This window comes from Diplodia seriata (assembly GCF_021436955.1).
Source record: "Diplodia seriata strain FDS-637 chromosome Unknown scaffold_4, whole genome shotgun sequence".
Lineage (NCBI taxonomy): Eukaryota > Fungi > Ascomycota > Dothideomycetes > Botryosphaeriales > Botryosphaeriaceae > Diplodia > Diplodia seriata.
In genome coordinates this window covers 2,165,068-2,187,256 of record NW_027117311.1, presented here as the reverse complement: position 1 = coordinate 2,187,256, position 22,189 = coordinate 2,165,068, and the positions used below count along the sequence as shown (strand labels likewise).

At 58.6% G+C, this 22,189-nt stretch overlaps 4 protein-coding genes across 4 annotated transcripts; 1 reads left to right on the top strand and 3 right to left on the bottom strand.

Annotated features, from left to right (window-relative positions):
* Positions 1–4,820: 4,820 nt before the first annotated feature.
* On the bottom strand, positions 4,821–8,209 carry SLS55_004526 (uncharacterized protein; the record flags this gene model as incomplete). Its single annotated transcript, XM_066775982.1, has 6 exons — positions 4,821–6,050; positions 6,101–6,334; positions 6,384–6,583; positions 6,634–7,180; positions 7,239–7,384; positions 7,573–8,209. 6 exons carry the CDS (start codon positions 8,207–8,209, stop codon positions 4,821–4,823), a joined length of 2,994 nt encoding a protein of 997 aa, XP_066633863.1.
* Positions 8,210–9,676: 1,467 nt separating this feature from the next.
* PSF1 (DNA replication protein psf1) lies at positions 9,677–10,298 on the bottom strand (the record flags this gene model as incomplete). The annotated part of the gene is made up of 2 exons (XM_066775981.1): positions 9,677–9,770; positions 9,952–10,298. The coding sequence occupies 2 exons, from the start codon at positions 10,296–10,298 to the stop codon at positions 9,677–9,679; spliced, it is 441 nt and encodes a 146-aa protein (XP_066633862.1).
* A 3,544-nt stretch (positions 10,299–13,842) lies between these two features.
* On the bottom strand, positions 13,843–15,639 carry SLS55_004524 (uncharacterized protein; the record flags this gene model as incomplete). Its single annotated transcript, XM_066775980.1, has 2 exons — positions 13,843–15,132; positions 15,181–15,639. The coding sequence occupies 2 exons, from the start codon at positions 15,637–15,639 to the stop codon at positions 13,843–13,845; spliced, it is 1,749 nt and encodes a 582-aa protein (XP_066633861.1).
* Positions 15,640–18,888: 3,249 nt separating this feature from the next.
* On the top strand, positions 18,889–21,619 carry SLS55_004523 (uncharacterized protein; the record flags this gene model as incomplete). The annotated part of the gene is made up of 3 exons (XM_066775979.1): positions 18,889–19,048; positions 19,103–20,319; positions 20,378–21,619. The coding sequence occupies 3 exons, from the start codon at positions 18,889–18,891 to the stop codon at positions 21,617–21,619; spliced, it is 2,619 nt and encodes an 872-aa protein (XP_066633860.1).
* Between the last annotated feature and the right edge of the window lie 570 nt (positions 21,620–22,189).

Sequence of the window (22,189 nt, the reverse complement as noted above, 5' to 3'; positions counted from 1 at the left end):
TGTGGGTGGTGTGTTGTGGTTGCGGTGAGCGGGTATTAGGCTTGCGGGTGTAGAAAAGTCGACGGGCTGGCGCGTCGACGGAAGAGGAGTGGATAGAAAAGGACAAGGGTATCAAGGGTATCTCTGAAAAGCAAGCAGCAATGCAACAGGCCAAGCTCGACGACCGTGAGGTGAGGCGAGTTGGAGTGTAGCAGAAGCAGCGCGAAGGCGGATGAAGTAGGACGAGCGAGCGGGCGCGGTGGTTTTGATGGCTGGGCGCAGGGGCAGCGAGTACTAGGGAGAGAGCGCCGAAGCGACGTTTGGCAATTTGCGCTAGGCTTCTCTGACAATCAGCAATAAACGTGATTCACGAGGGCCAATCGTCATAATATTTATGCACGGCGCCTGAGCTTGGGCTTGAGCTGCTGCGTCGCCCTGGCCGGCGCGAGTGCGACAACGGGCGCCATCTGGTCGCATGACACCCCAGGCCAAACACCGCCAGCAATTGCAGCAACCCGTCGCGACCGCGGCTTCCCTGAAACTTTTGACGTTATCAGTCGCGCGTCGCTCGTAGCCTGTCTGGGCCGGCTGCAGCAGGGTTCCCGCCGCGGGCTTCTCCACCGGCGCGCCTCTCTCATCAGGCCATGGCGCACCCGCCCGCGCTGCTGCTGCTGCCGCTGGTGGTGGGCAGCTCTGCGGCGCACATCGCCCGGCACCGCTGCGCGCAGGCTGGCCCAGCGAGCATCAACACCGCACAAGCCGGGCGCAGAGCACCAGCACCCGCCAAGGCTGCGCACGGGACGCTGGTGGAGCGCGGAAGAGATTACAGGCCTTAGCCTCTTCTCAGCAAATGGGCTGCGCAGATCCTTGAGTAGCGCCGGCACACGGTCCTTTGCACATGGCCGGCGACGCAGGGTGGATGCGCCAGGGTTCGCGGCGTTTCGTCCCCGCCGCTCATCTCGAGGCCGCGCTGCTCGGGCTCACGTCCAATGCACGCCAGATCGATGCCGATGGCGGCGCCAGAGCAACGGCCGGCGACTGGCAGGGCATGGCAGGTTGCGCGACGGCGTGCAGGCGGCGCCGCCAGCAGGCTCCCGCCTCACGTGCGCGCCCGAAGCGGCAAGGAAGGCACACGGACAACTCATGGGAAATTCTGCCGCCGCCGCGGGGATCGCCATGTGATTCACGTACAGGCGAGTCAGCGGGCAGAAGGATGGCCCCCTTTCACTGGCTGGCGCCGCCGAACGCTGGCCGTCCATCGCGGCGGTCAGCGCAGCGCGCAGCCAGAGCGCCGGCAAGCGCTGTACCACGCAAGCCACCCAGATGGACAAAAGAGCCTCCTCCTTCCCGTCGGGACGCACGCCGGCCACCGGCCATGCTCATTTTTTTCTGATCCCGCGCCCGCACCCCGGGCTGATCTCAATGAGCTCGGGATGCGTGCCGGTGCCGGGCAGGAGACGCGTGCTCCCGATCCGGACAGAGCCACAGTGGCCGAGAGTACGAAGCCGGTACCGTGGATGCAGCCTCAAGCGGTGAACGGCCTGGACTTCGGATCACGAGAGGGCATAATCTACCAGAACCACAAAACAACCGCCATCATGAAGCGCCTGATGAAACGCCCAGCATCTGCCAGATTGCCCCAGCCACCGCCGGCCAGCAGAACCCCAAGGTCCACCGCAGCGCTCCAGATCCTGCATCAGATACTCTCTCTCAAACGCGCTTACCTGAGGTAAAGAGAAAAAACGCTGCGTCGCGGGTAACCGCATCGGGGTGCCAGCCTGCCAACTAAGCCGCTGCTGGTACGGTCCCGCCGCCGTCCAACCGCGACCCCTGACCGGACCCCGGTTTCCCATGCAGGGCTGTTGTGCTCACCGCCTGGTGCGCTCGACCGGCGGGAACACCTAGCTCTCTCCGCTCCGTCCAAGGGTTCTGTCGCCCGGCCCTCTCTTCGCTGGCCTCCCAGCGTCCGCGCGCGCGAGCCGCAAGCACTGTCGCTCCCGCCGGATTCTTAGAAATGAGATCCTCCCTACTGGGCCTCGGTGGGCCAGCCTTCGCGCCGCGGGTGGGTCCTCCACGGGAGGCGCCCGTCGGTTGTTTCCCAATCTCATTTCATCTTCAACAAATCTCCAGCAAGAAAGCGCGGCGCAGTGGCACGCGCTCCACTCCGCCCGGCCCCTACGCCGGAGATACATATCGAGCAGGCAGATTTTGACGATGCGATCAGGTCAACGGGCTCGATCACTGCTCTCTCGAGCCCTATCGGACGCGGTCTAGCTTCGGTCTGGGCAACGGTCGCCGAAGAGGGGCAGAGAAGCGCGGAAACGAGACAAGGATCGACGTGGTGGTTGCTCTTGCCTCATCGTCATCCACCACCATGCGTGCCCTCAGCCCGCGTAGCGAAAGAACATTCCAAAGAATATTCCACGGGAGACAGTCGATCATGAGAGTGGCAACCAAGCGAGACGAACGCAACCAAGAATCGATACGAACCCGTGCCGCCGTGCCCGCATAGCGCGCGCATCAACGTCAATCGGAGAATTTCGAGAACAAAAGAATAATGCAGACGACGGGCCAAGCCATGGTACGGACGTTAAGCTTTCACGGGATAAGACATCCATGCACATCATTCGCGCCCGAGATTGAGGATTTGATTGCTGACTGGCTTGCGGGCCGCAACACCAACGGACTAACATCGTCACGGCCGGACCAAAAGTCATCCTCGCCACAGATCGTCTTCATTGTGCACCGACGAATGATTACTTGCCCTGATCGCCGCGCCGTTCACCTTCTAGAAGCTTTCCCTTTTTTCACCCCTTCTTCCCCACACCATCCCTTCTCCCTCTCCCGTTGAACATAATCCCACGCCCTCGTGAGGCTTCTCTTTGGCCGGGACGAAGAAATCGAACCGTTGGCCCGTGGTACGAATCCGGCAAAGCCCGTCCCGGGCCAATCAACCGAACGAGTGGTTGATGTTGCTCGTCAATGCACTTCATGGATCGTCTCGTTCGACAATTTGATAACAGAATTCGAATCCCCAGCCCGAGCATTCATGCCTACTTCCTTTTCCCGCTCCCCCCACGCCTCGGACGAGTGCAAGCATAGAGGACTGCCCCAATGTGCAATTACACCAACTCTCACATCATTGCCATCAACAGAGACAATACCCGCAGTATCATTGGCAAAAGAACTCCACTTTGAAGAGAAAAAATAGGGACCCCGTCTGCGGGTTTTCGGGAACCCGCAAATCTCGGCCTCTTTCACCTTTCCATCCTTCCCTTCCTTCGATCAAGGCCAAGACCCGAGCCAAGTCCAATACAAGCTCAGACCGCCGACGCTTCAAAGCGTTTCATAGAACAAGATGTACAAAGCATAATTGCACATACACACACACACGTCTACATACAAAACACATATTCTACAAGAAGAGAACAACACACACATACACGCAACCTCTCCTCTCCCCACCACATACCGCACACTACACACATACGCATCATACAAGGCTCCCGTCTGCAACCACTTTCCCCAAAAGACGCCATTCCAACTTTAAAAACTTTGGGCGCCAAAACGACCCGACCAGTGGACCGTGCCGCGCTCGCACCATCTCGCTCGAGGTAAAGAGAACGAGAGCAGAGAGAGGGCAGAGGGCAGAGGGTGGATAAAAGCGCACACACACTGTCCACCCCTCGAACCCCCCTCCCCCTTCCCACGCTCCGATCCTCCTTTTCCTCTTCCCTTTATCCATTCTTCTGACTAAACCTGATCTCTTGCCACCCCAGCCCTACGATCGAAGTTGAAGAAAAGGGAAATAAAAGAGGGGACGGACACGCCCAATATGCACCTCATCTCCCGCGCCCGCTAGCTAGTCTGTGATTCCACCCACCCACGCCCCACCGCGGCGTCAAAGCTCACACCTCACACCTCACACCTCACACCTCACGTCCACCCCCCAACAAGCAGAGAGAGAAAGAGCCTCATAGTCACACACGCACACACATAGCGAGAGAGAGAGAGAGCCGATACACCGACCAAGGAGAAAGAAAACGAAAAACACCAAATGTCGTAATAATGCTTTTTTTCAACCTGCCAATCAACCAACCAACAAAAAACAGCGAACCGGTCCCAGAGATCCTTTCCGTCTTCATTCTCACCCCATTATTTTCCCAATGCCAATACAAGTAATAATAAAAGTGAGGAAAACCAAAATGCTATATCGTCCACGCGCGCCCCGCATTGTTTACTGGAGGGAGGAGCCATCGGTAATAAGACGGCGCCTTCATATCCGAAGGGCGGAACTTGATGCATGTCAACGCAACGCACGCACGCGCGTCCGTGTGTATGTGAGAGTAATGATCTGCGTGAGATGCCTGAGAGGCCTGTGATATCTGTCTGATATTTGCTGTGTGCGCGCGATTGATATGATGAGCGAGCTAAGTCGACGGCTCAGCTTGCCGTGACGAGGACGTATCTGCCAGAAATCGCCCGTGTTAGCCACATATCCCGCCGACCCCTTTACTGTTTTCCCGCGATTTAGCAGAGATGGAGGGGGGATGCGAGCAGGCGGCCCGGCGGCAGTGGGGAGGAGAAGGGGCGGGAAACGAACGACCGGCCAACGCCACTGACGACTGACGACCGTCGATCGCTCGTCTTCCCGTTCCCACCCGCCCAACCCCATACTCGACTCTGACAATAATAGCGGGAGCGGGAGCGCCAGCATGTGATCGAGCTGTTGCTGTTGCGACCCGTCCCTGCCGCTTTCCCGCCGCCGTCGCCAATCCGACATCATCGAAGGACGGGAATACGGCATGGGGGGCTGGAAAGGGGTAAAGGAAAGGAAAAACTTACGAGGTGATAGCATTCATCCGCTCACTCGTCAACTTCAGACAGATCCTCAACAACTCACTCGCAACCTCCGGCTGCTTCTTCTCCAACTCCTTCCACTTCTCCCGCGTCAGCAGCCACGCCACCGTCTCCGTCTCCGCCGCGACAGTTCCCGTGCGGTCCGTCTCGCTGAAGAACGGCAGCTCGCCGCACGTCGTGCCCGCCTGGATGCTCTCGTAGTAGTGGCCCTGCTCGAGGTCGTAATCCGCGCGCAGAGACCCCTTTTCGACGAGGTAAAATCCGTTGGGGTCGTCACCGCGCGAGTAGAGTACCGTGCCGGCCGGGAACTCGCGGCGCTGGAAGTACGGTGTGGCGCGGTGCCAGAAGTCGATGTCGCGGTCCGACAGGTCCTGGAAGGTTAGCAGCATGAGGGGGATGGGCTGCGCAAAGTTCTTCCATTTGTCGGGCGTAAGGACGTTGCTGTGCTCGTCAACGGTGGCGTTCTTGTGGTCCGCAAGTGCGAGGTTGGCGGCCTCGTGCAGCAGCGCCCGCCGTGGCGAGTTGAAGGCCCCATCAAACGGGTTTGCGTCGATGCCGTTGAGCTTCGGCGGCGTGATGGAAAGAGGTCCGGCTTCCTTGGGCGAGCCGCCCAGTGACCTGGCGCGTGCGTGCAGTGTGCCTAGCAGTTCGTTCTCGCACCACTCTAGCGCCTTGTTCAAAGTCTCGAACCTCTGAGGAGGTGGGCAGTGCTCGTCATTGCTCTCTGCTGGGGCAAACAAGCCTACCATAGACAGGCCCTGGCCGACCTCATCGTTGAGCGAGATGCTTGAAATCACTAGCGTGACGTTCCTCCGGTGGAGGATCCGGTTGAGCCGCACCAGTACCTCTGCGGCAGAATAGTCTATTCCAATCACGTGGACCATATCCAACACAACGTATCGGATCGGCCGGGTCCGGAATTGCTCTTCATCGACCAACTTGCGGATGTCATTCTCGACGGACACAATGGTCCCGAAGAAGAGATAGCCCGCAATCTTGGCAACATAGACCTGCTGGCCGACTTCACGGAGGTATTTCTGATGCAACGGAGGTCGGCGGACCGTTGACTGCGCAATTGCTCCATTGTAGGTCGATCTGATGACTGGCGTCCGCGATGTCTGAACGACGTACGTGAGGCATGCCAGTACGATTCCAGCAAGGACACCCCAGACGAAGTCGTAGATGCCCATGATCAAAACGATCGTGACAATCTGTTCCATCCGTTAGTACGTGGAATGAGGACAATATCTCGATTACATACCGTCAAATATTCCAGCAGCGTCAACCTGCCGAGCGTATCCCAGAGAGCCTCCTTCAGCAAGTCAATGCCTAGGTAGAAGATTAAGGTGCCGACAACCATGATGGGGACATATCCGATCATGCCTGGGCCAGCCATCCAAACGCCGGCCGTAGCCGCGGCAAGCATGAGACCGGCCATGCGGCTATTTCCACCGTGGTCCATAAACATGACACTGTTCACGTACACGAGGTAGTTCTGCGCCTGTTAGCTTCGTAATACATCGCGGTGCATCCGAGAACTGTACCTGTATGCTTCCCACAAAACCCGACAGGCTGTTCGACAGACCATGAGCAACAAGCTCCCGGTTGATGTCCACGTCATCCTCCTTTGCGGACAAGGCGAGTGCCGGCACATTGATCGGCACGTGAATAATGCCGAAGAAGGACAGCGCGAACATGGTGGGAATGGTCCTGAAGATGGCGGACCAATCAACGACAGAGAAATCTACTTGGAATTAGCCAGAGCACTTCAACCGGAGGTCATGGGATGCTCACCGTAGAGGGTATAAAAGTGATAGAATGGCACGCCTGACTCTGGTTTTTCGAAAACCCAACCAGCATGCCGGGCCTTATCAAGATTAAAATGTGATACGCCGGCAACGATTATGTGGAAAACGCCAGTGATTAAAACAATAAAAGCCGGCATCAACGCCGGGTGGTCGTAATAATGTTTGATGACCATGTAGATGATGGCCAAGGCAAGCGGCGCAGTCCATAGTGCGACGGTGTCTGCTTGGAAGAGCTTTTGCAGCGTAACCAGGTTGTACTCCAAGTTGCCGTCGAGTCTAGCCGAGACCTCGATCCCGGTCACGAACAGGAAAAACCCAACGCCTCCGATGCAGCCGTTGAGGATGTTGCGGGGAAAGAAACTGACGAGATTGCCGAGCTTGAATAGGCCGAGGGCCCCAAAGATAAGACCAGTGATGATCGAGCTGATTGCGTACGACACAACGACGGTTGCGATGATGGCTTTGGGTTCCGCTGGCCCCATCCGCGCCATAATCACGTAAGTCATCTTGTGAAAGAAGGGTACCACCTCGATCTGCATCACGTCAGTTTACGCCATAGTGTGGCAAGTTTGAACACGCATGCGGACGCACCATTTCTGATCCAACAGCTCCCTTGAACGTTGAGCCGCCAAGAGAGTAAACAAGCTGAGCAACAATGCAGCTGACGAAAAACATTGACAAGCCATCGACCCCTAGACTAGCAAAAATCGGTTCACCAAGGGGGAAAAGAATGATTCCTGTGAAGTGTTAGCAGGACGTCTTCCAGCCATGGTCAAGTGCGATTGCGGGGCATGAGAGAGTGAAGAAACGTGCAACGTGATTGGTGGATCGCGCTCCACAGGTTCGAGGCAAGGGGTGCAACAACGTGCGTTGACCTGGAGAAAGCATAACCCCGCAAGCCAAATTACGTACAACGGACACTCACCGTACGAAAGCCCGTCCAGCACATTCAACAACAAACCAAGAAACACGGCCGGCACGGCATAGACCGGTTCGAGCACGGCGGTTTCGAAAATAGCCTTTCTGTCCCAGCTCTTTGGATTGGTCACCCTGTGGAGCCCATCGACGGCCGAATGGGCGGCGCCTGACACCCGATTCCAGAATTTGCCGGGCCTTGATCTGAGCCCATGCCTCTGGCCCTCCACGTCCGCCGCCATGGTGGTGGTGGATCCATAGTGCTTCCTGCTCTGGGGTCTCTTGTTCGGAAGCAGTGACGACGTCTCAGACACGCCGCGGCGATCGTCCGTCGATCGGCGAGAATCACGGTGAGGCTCGCCGTTGGCGGCAGCGGCCGAGCGCGGCCTGGCGCTTGCCGACGAGACGGGCCGTGAGAGCCTCTCGGGGAAAGCTTCGCGGTAGGGCTCCGGCGAGGAGGGCTCCGATTCCTCCTCGATGATGCCTGGGGCAGGCAGTTCCACAGAGTCCCGTCTCCCGCCCTCGTAGTCAAAAGTATCGTTGGCTAGCTCGGCCGGGCGTCGACCGCGGGGGCTGCCGGCTCCGGACAGGCGATGGGCAAGGACGCTCGGGGAGCGGAAGGAGCCGGACTCGGAGAGGGCGTGCATGGAGAGTTCCTGCGTCTTGTCTCTCACACCTTGGGACGAATACTCTGGGGTATCTGCATAGCTGTTAGTCAAGCTTTGCGGAGGCGGGAGGGCAATTAGGTAAGAGCATGCCTATTGAGCCATGAGTAGCTTGGTGGTAGAAGGAGCGGGCCGGCGTCCGTGTGAAGGATGACGAGAGATATCCTCCGCTACTGGTGGTGGGCCGGGGCGGTGACGATATAGGCTGCGGCTTGCTGTGGGCAGTGGAGCTCTCCCCAGGCTGGTAGCTCAGGTCGGCGTCGTCCACGTACTGGCTGGTGAAGGGCAGGTGCAGCCTCGGGGTTGACGGGGCGGCCTGGCGCGGGTCGCCAGGCATCTTGCCCTGGCGTCTCGACATGGTTGAGGGCGAGGCGAGGGGCAGGGCGGCAGCGATGGCGAGTGAATGGCGCAAGGTAACGCGCTCGTGGTGGAAACGTCACTCGGGGCGGGACGGGACCAGCAGGACGGGCTGCTCAGCGGGGGATTGGGCCCATCTGCGCACCTGTTACTGTGTAAGGGTTGCGTGCGGTGAGAGGAATTGGCGAATGGAAAGCACGACGGATGGTGGCCAGGATGCGGGCGCTCGAGCTGTTAACCTATGGCCCCAAATTTTTACCCCGGGCCGCCTGGCGCTTCTAGCTCGCCGGGCACGGTTGTGGCGCGCCCATGGACGTGTCCGGCCTGTGGCATTCGCCGAGGTGCGCGTAGGGTTGTCCGGCTGTCGAACTTTTTTCCTGACAGCCCCCCACCTGGTGTCGCACAGCCTGCGTGATCGCCCCTCATGCATCCACGCGTGGCGCGCCGGCCGCTCTCAGCCGTAGACATGTGCCATGACGCCGCACCACGCCACATCACGATGCAAATCGAATTACATACACTGTTGCGTCTATTTTGCGAGGCCGAGTCTTCCATTCCCCCGCAAGTAGTGCAGAGTTTTACCCGCCGCGCACCTGACCAGAGCCCGCCAACGCTTCCACCATGAGCCGTCGTCCGGCTCGTCCTTCTGCGCACTGGGACCACATGCAGGCGTTGCTGCAAGCGGTGCATCGCCTAGGCCCTCCGCCCCTCTGGTCCGCGACTGCTAGCTCCAGCGTTAAGGAATCCCCCGCTTTGCTAGCCATAAGCTTCACCTCATCAGCTGCGTCCCATCGCGCTCTCATCCAACCATTTGAGGGCTTCCTGCTGGACACAGTAAGACGTGTGTGCTAACCTCGTCCCGAAGCGCTCGGTCCGCATTGACTTTAGCCCCTTCCTTTGGGATGCCGTGCCATTGACGTGAACCTGAATACCTTTCCCGGGAGTAAGAGCAAGACCGTTGCGCTCAGCCTTCTCTCGCCGACACCGGCGCGCATGCTGCAGGACACTGTGCCGCGCGGGCGATGCAGGACGGCTCGGATTTTCCCGAGCAGCGTTCAATCATAAGTATTCTTGTCTGAGATGGCGCAAGAATCAAGTGAGCCGCTGCAAGTAGCCCTGTTGAATGAGCCGTTCGACGTCGCCCTGACGCACGTAGAACTGGCTGTTCTTCGTCAAGGTGATGGCCCTGGGTAAAGCGTTAGCCTATACCTGCTCCGCACAGGAACGCAGCATTGCCAGGGACCGTTGAACAGGCGATTCCGGGGCCCGTCCCGGGGCCCGTCCCGCCGGCCGTGAGCCATGGCATCTTCATATTACTTGAGGGGTAAAGATGGGGAAAGCATGGGAAAAACGGGATTATCACGTACCCATACTCCGTCTGGATCTCGCCCGCGTCCTTGAGTACGCGTACGTCGATGAACAAATCGCGCGGAGGCTCCAGGCTTCCGGTGAGGTCAATATCAGTCCACTGGCCCTTGTAGGCAGCCAGCAGATCGCTGTATTGCCTCACATACTCCTCTTCCTCGGGGCTTAGGCTGCTGCCACTGCCCATATCACCGCTCAGGTCCTTGCCACCGGCCTGCTGCCCCTGCTGTTGTTGCTGCTGCATCTGCTGCTGCCGCTCGAGCACGTCGATCCCGTTCCAACACATCTCCTCCAGCTTGTCCGAGCGCGTTCGGTGGTATGCCAGCAGGCAGCGCTTGTTCCGGCGCATGGCGAGATGGTCGACGAGGAGCGCGCATGCCGCCGCCGGGTCCGCCGAGGGATTGAAGGAACTCTGGGAGCTTGTGATGCGGTTCGCAATCTCGCGTGTTTCAAGGATTACTTGATGCGCGATCTCGGATTGATATGGGGGGAGCGATTGAAGAGCCAATGTCCTTTTGGCGTGCTGTACCTTTGGGCGTGTTAGGACAGTGACCGCGCGAGGCGTGGGGAGGGCGGAGCGGGCGTGGGAGCGAGGGCAAAGTCCTTCAACCTACTAGTTTGGTTCCAAGCTCTCCGTGCATCGTGCCCTCTTTTCCTTGTTTTTTTCTTTTTTTTTCTCGTGCGGTTTGAGCGTGCGGGCCTTATGGTCAGGGATCGTCAAGCTCGCGGGCTCCTTGAGCTGTTTGATATTGGTGTTGTTGACTTCGGCGAGACGCGCCGGGCTGGACGCGGACGCGCTAAGTAGATAGGGAATGACCGCATGCCTGCCGGCATCCCCCCTCCACCCTTCCTCGCCAGCATCGAAGCAGGAACCATCAACCTTGCAAACCGATCTTCTTCTCCAGACATGCTCATCTGAAAGGAAAGTCCGATCGAGGGAGAGGTTTCCCAATTTGTGTCACCTGGGGAAACAAAGGATACCCGTCCCATGATACAGCAGGTAGTACGAAGAAATTTCTTTGCCGTGAAATAAAAGTACGGTCTTCCGTGTCGGTTCTCCTCACCTCTACGTCTCTTCAGGCTGCGTGTTGCGCCGTGTAGAGTCCAACTGATTCCGTTCCTTGTTTCGATCACGTCGGTTCCATTGGGGTGTGAGCTTATGTATGGATAAGAGATCTGGAAAGTGTGCAGAATCCGACCTGTCTCGGCTTTACTAAGTAAGAGACCTGCATATCTGGACTGCACTCGAATCCGTACGCCCGAACCTGTGCCTCGTGCATTCCAGCTTATCTTAATCCTCATGCACCTTGGCCCTGAAAGTCTACAAGACAGAGACTCCTCGATACCGATATAGCTACATCATCTGCTACAGAAGGACTTCCTTAACGCCGGCATCTCCAATTTACGCACACCTATGGTTCCCAACGGTAGAGCCCGGCTGGACTCGAGTCTGAACATCTCTTTAATTTCACTTTTGCTCAAGTTCGCTCGGAGAGCAACGACATAAGAAGCCGGAAAATATCGCAGCAGTCGGGCGGATGCTACTGGACCAATCTACTCACCCAGCCTTTCAAAATGCAGACTCTTCGATCGTGACTGCAGCAAACGTCACCGATCTGTGGCACCTTCCAGACGTCGCCTCACTCCAAACGTTACTGGCCGGTGTCGCAATCCAAATATCACCCATCAGCCTCTTCCTCCAGTGTCACTCGCACAACGGTGCCCGAGAAGGGAGAGTTGGTACCGCCCTTAGTAAGCGCTCACTGGAACGAGTTTGACCATCGCAAACGCCATCGCCAACGTCTTCCTTGCTCAACGTTCGCTCGACAACGCCGAAAGAACTACCGTCGCCATGCTCCACCAAGCATCCCCGAGAGCCCACAACAGGAGGATACCACTCAACTGGACGAAGGACATGAAGATTGAAGATGGCCCTTTTGCGGATATGACGCCGACCGGCGTTCAAGAACCAGGCTCAAATACCACCATGGACAACCCCAACGCATCACCTCCATGGTCAACGACTCAGGTCCACCGGCCATCTCCATGTCCATGGTCAGCGATCTTATCCCCAGAAGCCCGCGAGAGCTTGCCCCACCCGCATCAATGGTACAACGCCGTCCAAGAATGACCAACGATCTCACCTCCAGAAGCCTGCTGGAGCTTTCCACACACACTACGCTACAGTAGACCGCCGAGCAGTGGATGGAAGTCATGGATGAAGTTGACCCTCACCCTTCCCCCGATTTCATCATGGCTCAACGAGTGTCACTCGTGGGGACTTCTCTAGACCGCCGCCCGCGACCAAATGCCATCAACTTACCCCTTGCGCAAAGTGTTCGCTATCTACTACGCATAACGGAGTTCAAGCTCGGTTCCCATCGGCTTGATTGCTCTACAATCAAAACTTTTATCACGTTCGGACACCAATGGAGTTGCCGGACCAGCATGGTCAAAACCACACTGATCGAAACTCTACCTTTGTTCGCCCTCCTTTACTTTCTTGCTTGCATCGATGCTCAAACAACATCCAGGTGCGGTGTCGATAGTATTCGAAGGTGATTGCATCAGTAGATGCATAGGTGGGCACTTTTCCTTTCTACTCGACACGGCTGGCCGCTTTCAAACTCGCAGTCCGTCTCACAGTGTTGTCTTTCGACTTGCGTCTTCCTGGCTACCTACACAAGACTATGCCGTCTGCTCTACCTGGTACTGGAGAAGCAATATGCCTATCGAAATTGAGCTCTTCTTCCAGAGTCGAGGCATAGAGTTACCGACGCACGAGCAACATCTTATGCTGACTGGTCCCAGAAGCAGCATTCTTGTCCGAGGAGATTTCTACCACAGCGGGTGACAAAAGAATTTGGCCCTGTCAATGTCATTCCACTGAAGATATTTTACCATACTTGCATATGGCAAGTATGGCGTCCCAAGCGAAGCCTCTGTAGCGGGCTTAAGTCTTACGGAGCCTGTTGTGCTAGGGTTCTCTATGCTCAGAGGCGCGAAGGGAAGAGAACTGCCGCTCCATTTGCCCTCTACTACCCTCCGCATACTTTTACAGTCACGCCGATTCCACACATCAACCTATCCATCAACCCGAAGCCCCGAAGTCTCGGAACCCGCGCTTTCAAACCAATAGCACGCACAAGCAGCAAGCACCATGACGCAATCAGAAGTCAGATATGGATTGGTCTATCATCGCCACCCCGTCCGTTTTTTTCCTTTTCCCGATTGACATTATGACAAAAAGCCTAGAACACCGCATTGGTCGCCTGCCTAGCCATGTTGCCTGCGCCAATCATCATCATCCCTTGTTCGACGACCGGCCGACCGACCGAGACCCCGCTACCATTTCCAACCCAGTATCATCACCCTTCCCGATGTCACCGTCCGCTTTATGTGGCCGTGTCAATACAAGCATTTCCTTACACGCAAGAAAGAAGTAAAGAAAGAGAGAGAGATGGCAACAAAAAGAAGAGAATAAAGAGATAATAAAAAGTGTAGTGATAGGATAAGAGATAAGAGAAAAAAAGCATTAAGGTAGGAGATGAGTAGGACAGTACAAAAGCAAGACAAACCGTAAAGACAAGAGTGCCGCCCGCCCGCCTCTCATTAACCTCCGTTAAAAACAACGCCGGATCCTATGCAGCAGCTTTCCCTCCCTTCATACATCTTTCGAAGCAGGAAAAAAACAGGAAAGAGCCAGGGGTGTGAGGCCCAACAGGGTGCCGCCTCCGCCGCCTCATCTATCACAGAAAGCCGCCAGATCGCTCGCCACTTGATCTTGTCTAGGAAAGTGGAAGATCACACATGCGCCAATTGAGAATACCGGTCGTGGAAGCCAAGTTCGCCGCCCCCATCATCAACGCCGCACACACCACACTCCAGCAGACTCAGTTCCCCGGCCCCCCTGTTGTCGTCGGCTCGTCCATCCACTTGTCAAACTCGCTCGCCGGCTCCATCGGCATAAGGCTCGCGTCGACCTGCCACTCGGCGGGCTGGTGGTCCGGTGGCGCCTCGCTCAAGAAAGTCGGGTAGCCGTTCTCGTCGTACGGGCCGCCGAACTGCTGCTGCCCGTCTTCATGCTGCCCAAAAACGGGTTCGCCTGCGCCGAGGCCGAGGAGCATGGGGTCGAGTTGCGAATCGCCGGGTGTTCCCACCATGCCGTGTTGAGAGAAGCCGAGCTGGAGGAGGTCGTGGTCGTGGGCGCCGCCGGGGAGGCCAAGGAGGGCGTGTTGGTGGGGGTGCTGGTGGTGATGGTAGACGGGCGACATGGTGTGCTGTTGGCGTTGCTGCAGCATGCCCGGGTGCTCCATGCGGTGCATGCGGACGTCTTCGATGCCGGCGCCGTGCGGGTGGACGGTGGTCTGGTAGTACTGGTGGTGCATGTCGGCCGACATGCCCAGGGCGGCGGGCGGCGGGCGGCCGCCGTTGGTGGCCTCCCAGGCGGACTTGTTGACGCCATTATTGTTGGGGCCGAAGTTGGTGTGCTCGTCGAAGGAGGGTTGCTGACGCCTGTGCAGGGCCTTGTGGTTGCGCGAACGGCGGGCTGAAGGATTCCACTCGGCGTCCGGGTCGTCGACCTCGCTGCGCTCGCTGGCTTCCTCGTCGGAGTAGGTGCCTTTGCGCTTGCGCGCGGCGGGGGTCGTCTTGCTGGGCGAGAACTTGTAGTCCGGGTGGGCGTTCTGGTGGTTGATGCGCTCGATCTTGGCCAGGTCGTTGTAGTGCTCGCGCACCTCGGGCGGCTCCATCGGCCAGCTCTCGCCCGATACCGACGACACAACCTGGTGGTTGTTCTGCAGGCACCAGATCTTGGTGCGCTCCGCGTACGCGGACCGGTAGAGCATGAAGGAGTTCATGGGCCGCGTGATGTAGCCGTTGCGCTTCGCCGCCTCCGCCTTCCGCTGCTCCGCCGACCGGTGCACCCATTCCTCCATGTTCTTGACCAGGATGTGGTCGTAGTCCTTCGTCAGCACGCTCAGGGGCATGGTGAGCTTCGGCGTCTTGACCTTGGCCTTGGGCTCACCCGACTTCTTCTTCGACTTGGTCGGGCGCGCTTTGGGGACGGGCGACGCGGTGCGGGCAGCCGACGTGCCACTCCTGGTCCTCCGCCCGCCATCGCTTGCCGTCGCCGACCTCGGCGTTGGCGGGGTATGAGCTTGCATGCCCTGGTGCATATACTTCTACATTGTAAGCACCTGCCAACTGTGGAGGAGCCAGGAAGAACTTACGGGAAGCCCGTGGTAGACGTGCCCGTCATCGTGGTAAAAGGTGGGTCCAGGGCCTCCATAGCCGTCCTGCGCCAGCGATTGCTTAGCCAACAACCTCCCCAGAACGGACATATTGACGGTATCAAAAGCCTCGAGCAGTGTCAAAGACTGGTGATTGTGGGCGCGGCTTACCATTGAAATGCCCAGGCCAACCTCGTTCTGGCCATGTGGCTCTGGGTAACTGCTGACATTGTACTGGGGGCTCATGTACGGCCCGCTGGCCTGCGGGTGCTGCAATGGGCCCGGTGATGCGTACGTGGACTGTGCGCGAGAGTTCTCGTACTGCGATTCGTCGACCTCGTACTTGTACGGTGTGCTGGCGTTGTGCTGCACCAGGTGGTGAAGCTCATATTGCAGCTCGGCCGGCACGCTGGGCGGTGTCGGAGGGTGTCGCTGCATCATTCGTTCCGCTTTCAACATGATCCGTGGGGGAAAGCGCACCGCCGTTTGCTGAGAGGTCGCCCGTTCGAGCTACTATGCCACAGACGCACAAGACTCCACTACCGTCGCACGAGAAGTCGCGATAGAAGACGTGAGGCCGCTGGTGGTACTCGGCGAGCCACTGCCGTTGGAAAGTTTCGCCTTGTAGAGGTCGGGTTCCTTTTGGAAGGCTTCTGGAAGGCTTCTGTGGATCAAGATCGGGTTGACGGCTGAGTGGTGCAGGATATCAACTGAACTGCGTGTGTCAGCGCCTGCTTCTTCCCGTCGTTTCTGCAATGCAAGGGGCTTGTCTCTCTGCATTGACGCGGGCTGGAGCAGGAGGGGAGCCTTTGGGGACGGACCTGTCGCGGGTACCTGCCGCCCGTCGTGCGTGTTATGTCTGTGCAGACAGCTCAGCGGGTGGAGATGCAGCAGCAAGCAGTCGCGAAGTGCTATGCGGCTCCGGGCGTGGCGAGTAGACGCTGTCTCAGGCGCTGCTTCTTTGTTGCGGAGCTCTAGACCGACGGCAAGCAGACGGCGACAAATCGGCCGGCCGGCGTAGCAGCAGTCCTTTGTCCGGCGACAGCAGGTCCGCCGGGGCAGTTATTTGTAGCGAAGAGGGCCGTCGAGGTTGACCGCATACGTAGGAGATCGGAGGCCGGGCGACTGAAGACGGACGACCAATGGGGCCGGATTCGTAGAGGTCAAGACCACTTCTCTTGGTGGCTGTTTTGGGACGAGAGACCTGGCAACTGACGCCTCTGGGGTTTTTGTGAAGATGGAGAGGGCGGGAGGCTGGCCCGCCACGCGCAGCGGTTGCTTGGACGCTCGAAATGGAACGAAAACGGTCAAACAAGTCGACTACTCACGCAAAGTAGGCCGGACGTTACACACGCAAGGCTTCGAGGGCCTGGCATTCCTACTACCAGTTCCCAATTTACCAGCCGCTGGCTGTCAGGGTGCCAAGGCTGAGTGGACCGAAAGCAGTATGTTTCGCGGCCATGGTATGCGCGGCACTACCTGCTTCTTGGGCTCTCCCGCCTGGCCGGGCTGATGGCAGAAGCCACCTCCGTTTGAAGAATGGCTGTCTCACTCTGGAACTAGCAGGGATCACCTGCGAGCTCGCGGGTGACTAATGCTGCCCGCTGCCCTCTGCGCCGGTGCTAAGGCCCGCACTCTAAGACAAGCGTCAGTGTCACCGCCGCCGCGATCTAGCGAGTGGATGCGGATCATGCGTGTTCCCTGGGAGCCCAGCACATGTGGCTGGAGAGGCGCAAGGGCGCTTATCCTCCACGGGGCGCGGCCGGGTTGTGGGAGCAGCAACTGCTCTGTGGTCGCCCGGGCTGCATCAGGCGACAGCAGAGCCAAGGCGTCTGCAAGCTGCCAGATGCAGGGCTCGGTTGCTTCCGGTGAGCACCAGGGACGAACGGCGTCTGCGTGCGGCTGATTGGCACCATCAATCACCATGCAATGCGGGTAGCCGCAGCCCGGAGCAGCCCCCAATCGGTGAGCACGTCGGCTGGGTCGGAGCTGCAGAGCAGCGCCACATCTGCCATGGGAGCCATGGTCATCCAACGGCTGAGGTCGAGCTGATGCCGATTGATATCGAGGTGTCGTCTTCCGAATGCATACGGCCCGGTACGCTAGAAGGTGCGAAAACGTTCGCTTCCGCTTTGCCTGCCATGGACGTCCGCCATGGAGCCCGGGACGACCGAGAGCTAGCAGTTAACGCGCCTGGACCACGGCGGAAGCATGTACCGTCCACTCACGGGGCCATCTCGTTCAGTGTGCAGGGATGGGCCCCGCCCGCTATGAAGCAGGTGTTCCAGAGTTGGAGTGCTTTCGTCAGGAATAACGGCCTTTGCTATGCCCCATCAGGATAGAACAGCGCCCGTTCCCATGGCCGGCGGGCGTTTCAACATTGAAGCGAAAGCGACGTCCTGTCCCGAAAGGACCACCATGCAGTAGCAACATCGAACTCTCTCGCCCGCGGTCGATCAGCGTCCCATCAGGATAGCGGCGGGCGCTCCGAAGGAGGGGCGTGACACAACGGCTAGCCATAAGGCGACCCCTTCGCAGAGAAAACAACTGGACATCTTCCGGAGGCCAATTAAAGCCTCCGCGCGCGCGCGGTCCCTTACGCATGGAGGAGGCGGCGCTGCGGGGCGCTGCGCAGAAGGCCGGCCCTGAAGAAAAAGATGGCGCAGACAAGGTTTGCCTCAGCTGCCCCTCGCTGTTTCTTCACGGAAGTCGTCATAATGGTTCGAGAGCCGGGGGCGTCGACGATCCGGGCTCCTTAGGGATGCGGAGGCGCTGCGCGGTGGCACAAGGACTCACGGGAGATGAGAAGGCGCCTCCCTGAGCACACAGCACGTGCGGCGTCTGCACGGCAGCGGAGAGTCTGTACATGCCTCCACCTGGAATTGACGCCCCTGCACTGGACACTGGACATGGGAGGCATCGCTGGGGGCGCGCCCTGCGGCTTGGCTCAACACCAAGCCGCCAAGCCCATTCTTCGAGCAATCCAGCGTGAGACGGCGGTGCCTTCTGCAAGGTACAAAACCGGTGCTCCTCCGCGTACGAGGGGCCTGGCCGTCTCCAGCAGGCCGTCACGACGCCACACAGGCCGGGCTCGCGCGCCGCCATTGGGCGCTCGGGTTAGGCGCAAGACACGCAACACTGGGGGTGAGCTGGTGATTCACAGCGGATTGCGCGGAAGGAGGGCCGACTGAGACAGTCTGGTTGCGGTCGCACCGGGCTGCTGAAGAGGGATGGCGGGCAGCAGCGCCGCTGATGGGGTCGATCCGGAAGGCGGGCGCGTGCCCGGGATGCAGCCAGGCCGTGGCCTGCAGAGAGGTGGTCGACATAACCTTTGCGGCCCGTCGTTCTTCCTCGCAGCAATCAGCGCGACGGGGATGGTTTAGTGCAGGTGCATGGTGGAGAGCGCTACAGCTGGAGCTCTAAGCCGCGGAGCGGCGATCGCGCATCATGGCGGGCCTTCCTGGTCCGCGTCCGCGTCCGCGCCCATTCCGCCGTGTCCGTGCGGCCCTTGCAGGCCGACGTAGTAACTGAGGCCACGAACCCAACACCCTCGACTCTTCGCCCTTCCGCATGTCCAGAGACGCGCGCCAGACGCACTCTGCACCCTTGACCCCCGCGCAAGCGATGAAACAGCACAAACGCCGGAGATTGCGCTAGATTGCCTGCGAGCCGGCCGCCAGCGAGCCACCACCGAGTTACACAGCAGCCATGAGCGCGAAGCAGCCCGGGAAGGGATGGGGCTCCTTCTTGCAGGGCGCCGTCGCCGGCCTGGAGTCGCGCCTGGACACCATTCTCGCCGAGGACGACCAGGCCTCCGCGCGCAGCAGGGCCGACGACAGCCTACGGAAGAAGGTCGCCGCCGAGCAAAGTAGCCACGCCACCGCCGTAGCTGCCACCGCCGTACTGACCTGACCCTCTGCAGGCCCCAGCCGCACCCCGTCTCGCTCCCGCACGAACGACCGCCTCCAGGAACGACTGGCGAAAGCCGTCAAGTCTGACGCGCCACGCTCCGCAAGGGCCTCGTCTGAGCTCCCGTCACGGACCGGCACGCCCATCAATGGCGCTGACACCTCGCGCACAAGCGTAGATTCAAGAACCTCTGAGATTCAGCCGTCATCGGCCCAGGATGAAAAGGCCTCCGCCCCAACGGCCTCAAACGATGGCGATGGTGACGCGGTCCCCAAAACAGCAGATCAGGCAGACAAGGCTGAGGAAAAGGCCACCTTGCAACCGGAAGAAGGAAGCAGACCTGATGTGGGCACAACGGACTCTCTCCGCGTATCAACCGACTCCAGTCGTCCTGACACCCCAATTGATGCACCATCACGCGCCGAAACCCCGGCTTCCATTTCTGAGACCGCCTCGTGCGTGGATCTCAACACTTCGGCCAACGAGTCCGAAGACGTCTTGGCTCTGCGACAGTCGTACGAAGAACTCACTAAGACACACCGTGCTGAAATGACTGCGCACCTCGAGCGTATTGACGCACTACAATCCAAGTTGAAGTACCTCTCTGGCCAGGCCGTATCACAGGCTCGTACGGCTGCAAACGAGGCAGACCAAGGGTCCTTCGAGCAGAAACTTGCGCAGAAGGATGAGCAAATAGCGTTGCTGATGGAGGAGGGCCAGACACTGTCAAAGAAAGAACTGACCCTATCAACCAGCATCAAGAGTTTCCGTTCCAAAACTGGACAACACGAAAAGACCATAATAGATCTCAAGAGGAAGCTGACGAAGGCTGAGACCAGCGCGAGTGAGGCTACGGAGCGTGCGAAACGCGCCGAGGCTGCAGCGAGGTCGGCTGAGCAGAAAGTCAAACAACTCGAGAAGGTCGAAAAGGAAGCTACTTCGCTCAAATCGGAGCGCGAGGATTCAACACGCACAATCGCAGAACTGAAGCGACAATTGAGCGCAGCGAACGAACGTGCCGAGGCTGCCGAGAAGAAAGCCCAGAACAACGCCGCCGCAGCAGAGCAAAGACGGGTGTCGGAGATTGAGGAAGAGCTTTCGGATCTCAAAGTTGAGAAGAAGCTTGCTGAGGACCGGGCCAAGGCAGAGGCCCGTGAAATCAGGGAAGAATCTACGCGGCAACGGGAGAGGGCAACGGTGCTGGAGACGGAGCTGCGGAGCGAGATCACGGTGCGTATATATCCCAAGACCCTCTCCCAGGACAAGTTAGGCTGACTTCGTATCAAAGAACCTTGAAACCAAGCTCGAGGTACTCCGTTCCCGTTCCGAGGAACACTCATCCAACCCGTCCGGGGATTCCCAAATCAAGCTTTTGCGTCAAATCGACACGTTGCAGACTCAATATTCTCTCGCTAGCGAGAATTGGCAAGGCATAGAAAGCAGCCTTACAGGCCGGGTTGCAGCTCTGGAAAAGGAGCGCGACGAGCTTGCCAAGCGCGAATCCGACATTCGACGCAAGGCTCGGGAAGTGAACTCCAAGTCACGCAAGCTGGAAGAGGAGCTCGATAACACCAGCGATCACGCGCGTTCTCTAGAACACGATCTTGCTGAGCAAAAGACGCAGATGGTGAAGTTGCAGTCACGTCTCGCTCAGGTAGAAAAAGACCTCGAGAGCACCAAGGCGAACTTCGAGCAGCAAAAGAGGGCCTGGGAAGTCGAAATGGCGCAGAAGATCGATGAGGAGAAGACGAAATGGCGGGTCGAATCCACCATGTCTCCCGTCTCCGGCGCCGGTGACAGCCAGGGCAATTTCCTTACCCCCCAGACGCCGTCGCTGCCTGGTACCATGTTCGGCCGAAAGCATTCGGGCGACCAATCTCTGGGCTTGAACTCTTCGCGGCGCGGCGCTTCAAGGAACGTGTCATCCGAGCTGCTACTGTCATTAGAGACACAGCCGCAGCCCCGCCGCCTGGGCTCTTCGCAACGCACCCCCGGCTTCCACCCTGGTACGCCGCAACGCCAAGACTCGTCGACGTCGACGAACACAAACGGCCAGCATAACGGCAGCCTCCATCCGGGCGCGCCGCCATCCATCCACACCGTCGACGACTCGGCCGACGCCTTCTTCGAGCGCCGCTCCTCATCCCCCCACCGCACCGTCGCCGACATGATCTCCGTCAGCACCGTCGGCAACGCGGGTCCTTCGGTCCAGCTCGTCGAGCGCATGAGCGCCGCCGTGCGGCGCCTCGAGTCCGAGAAGGCCGTCTCGAAGGAGGAGCTGGCGCGGCTGTCGGCGCAGCGCGACGAGGCGCGCGAGGAGGTGGTGGCGCTGATGCGCGAGGTCGACGAGAAGCGCGCGCAGAGCAGGCTCGTCGAACAGCTGCGGAGGGAGCTGAAGGAGGTCGAGGTGCGGTACGAGACGACGCTCGAGGCGCTGGGCGAGAAGAGCGAGCAGGTGGAAGAGCTGCAGAACGATGTTGACGACTTGAAGAAGATATACAAGGATCTCGTGGAGCGGACGATGAAGTAGGTATAGTGCAGTGCTGCTTGGCGCGAATGTGATGACTGTGGGTAGTGGGTAGAGTATGGGAGAGGAGCTGTTGCGCCGCCCCCTTGTTTTCATATGTGTGTACCTCCCACGTGGACATGCTATTTACTTGGTATGTACGCGATGGGTGGGGCTGTCGTCAACGATGTTTATGCAGATCATGGAAAGCATTCGCGGCGTTTTTGTTGCTTGTTTGAGTATATTTCCCGGGTTGGTGTTTGTTACAAATTCCCGATTGTTCCTTCGTTCGCACAGTAAAGCTTAGGTCTCGTTGCTACTACAGACAGACTTAGATACCGATATATTTGACATTTATAATGGCGCCGTGTTTTGTTACAAGCTTTTGCTTTCCTATGTGCATAATCTTTCGGCGTGGTGCTCAATGATCATTCCGGTTCTACCAACTCATAAAGTATCACTCGTCATGCATGATTTGACAGTCGTCGCAACTGGTCTCCACCTACCTATAAAACACTTACCAGAGGCTGTTCGTGCTTAGGTACATAAGTCATTGTGTTGGCCTAAGAGGCTACTACCTAAGTAAAAGAATAC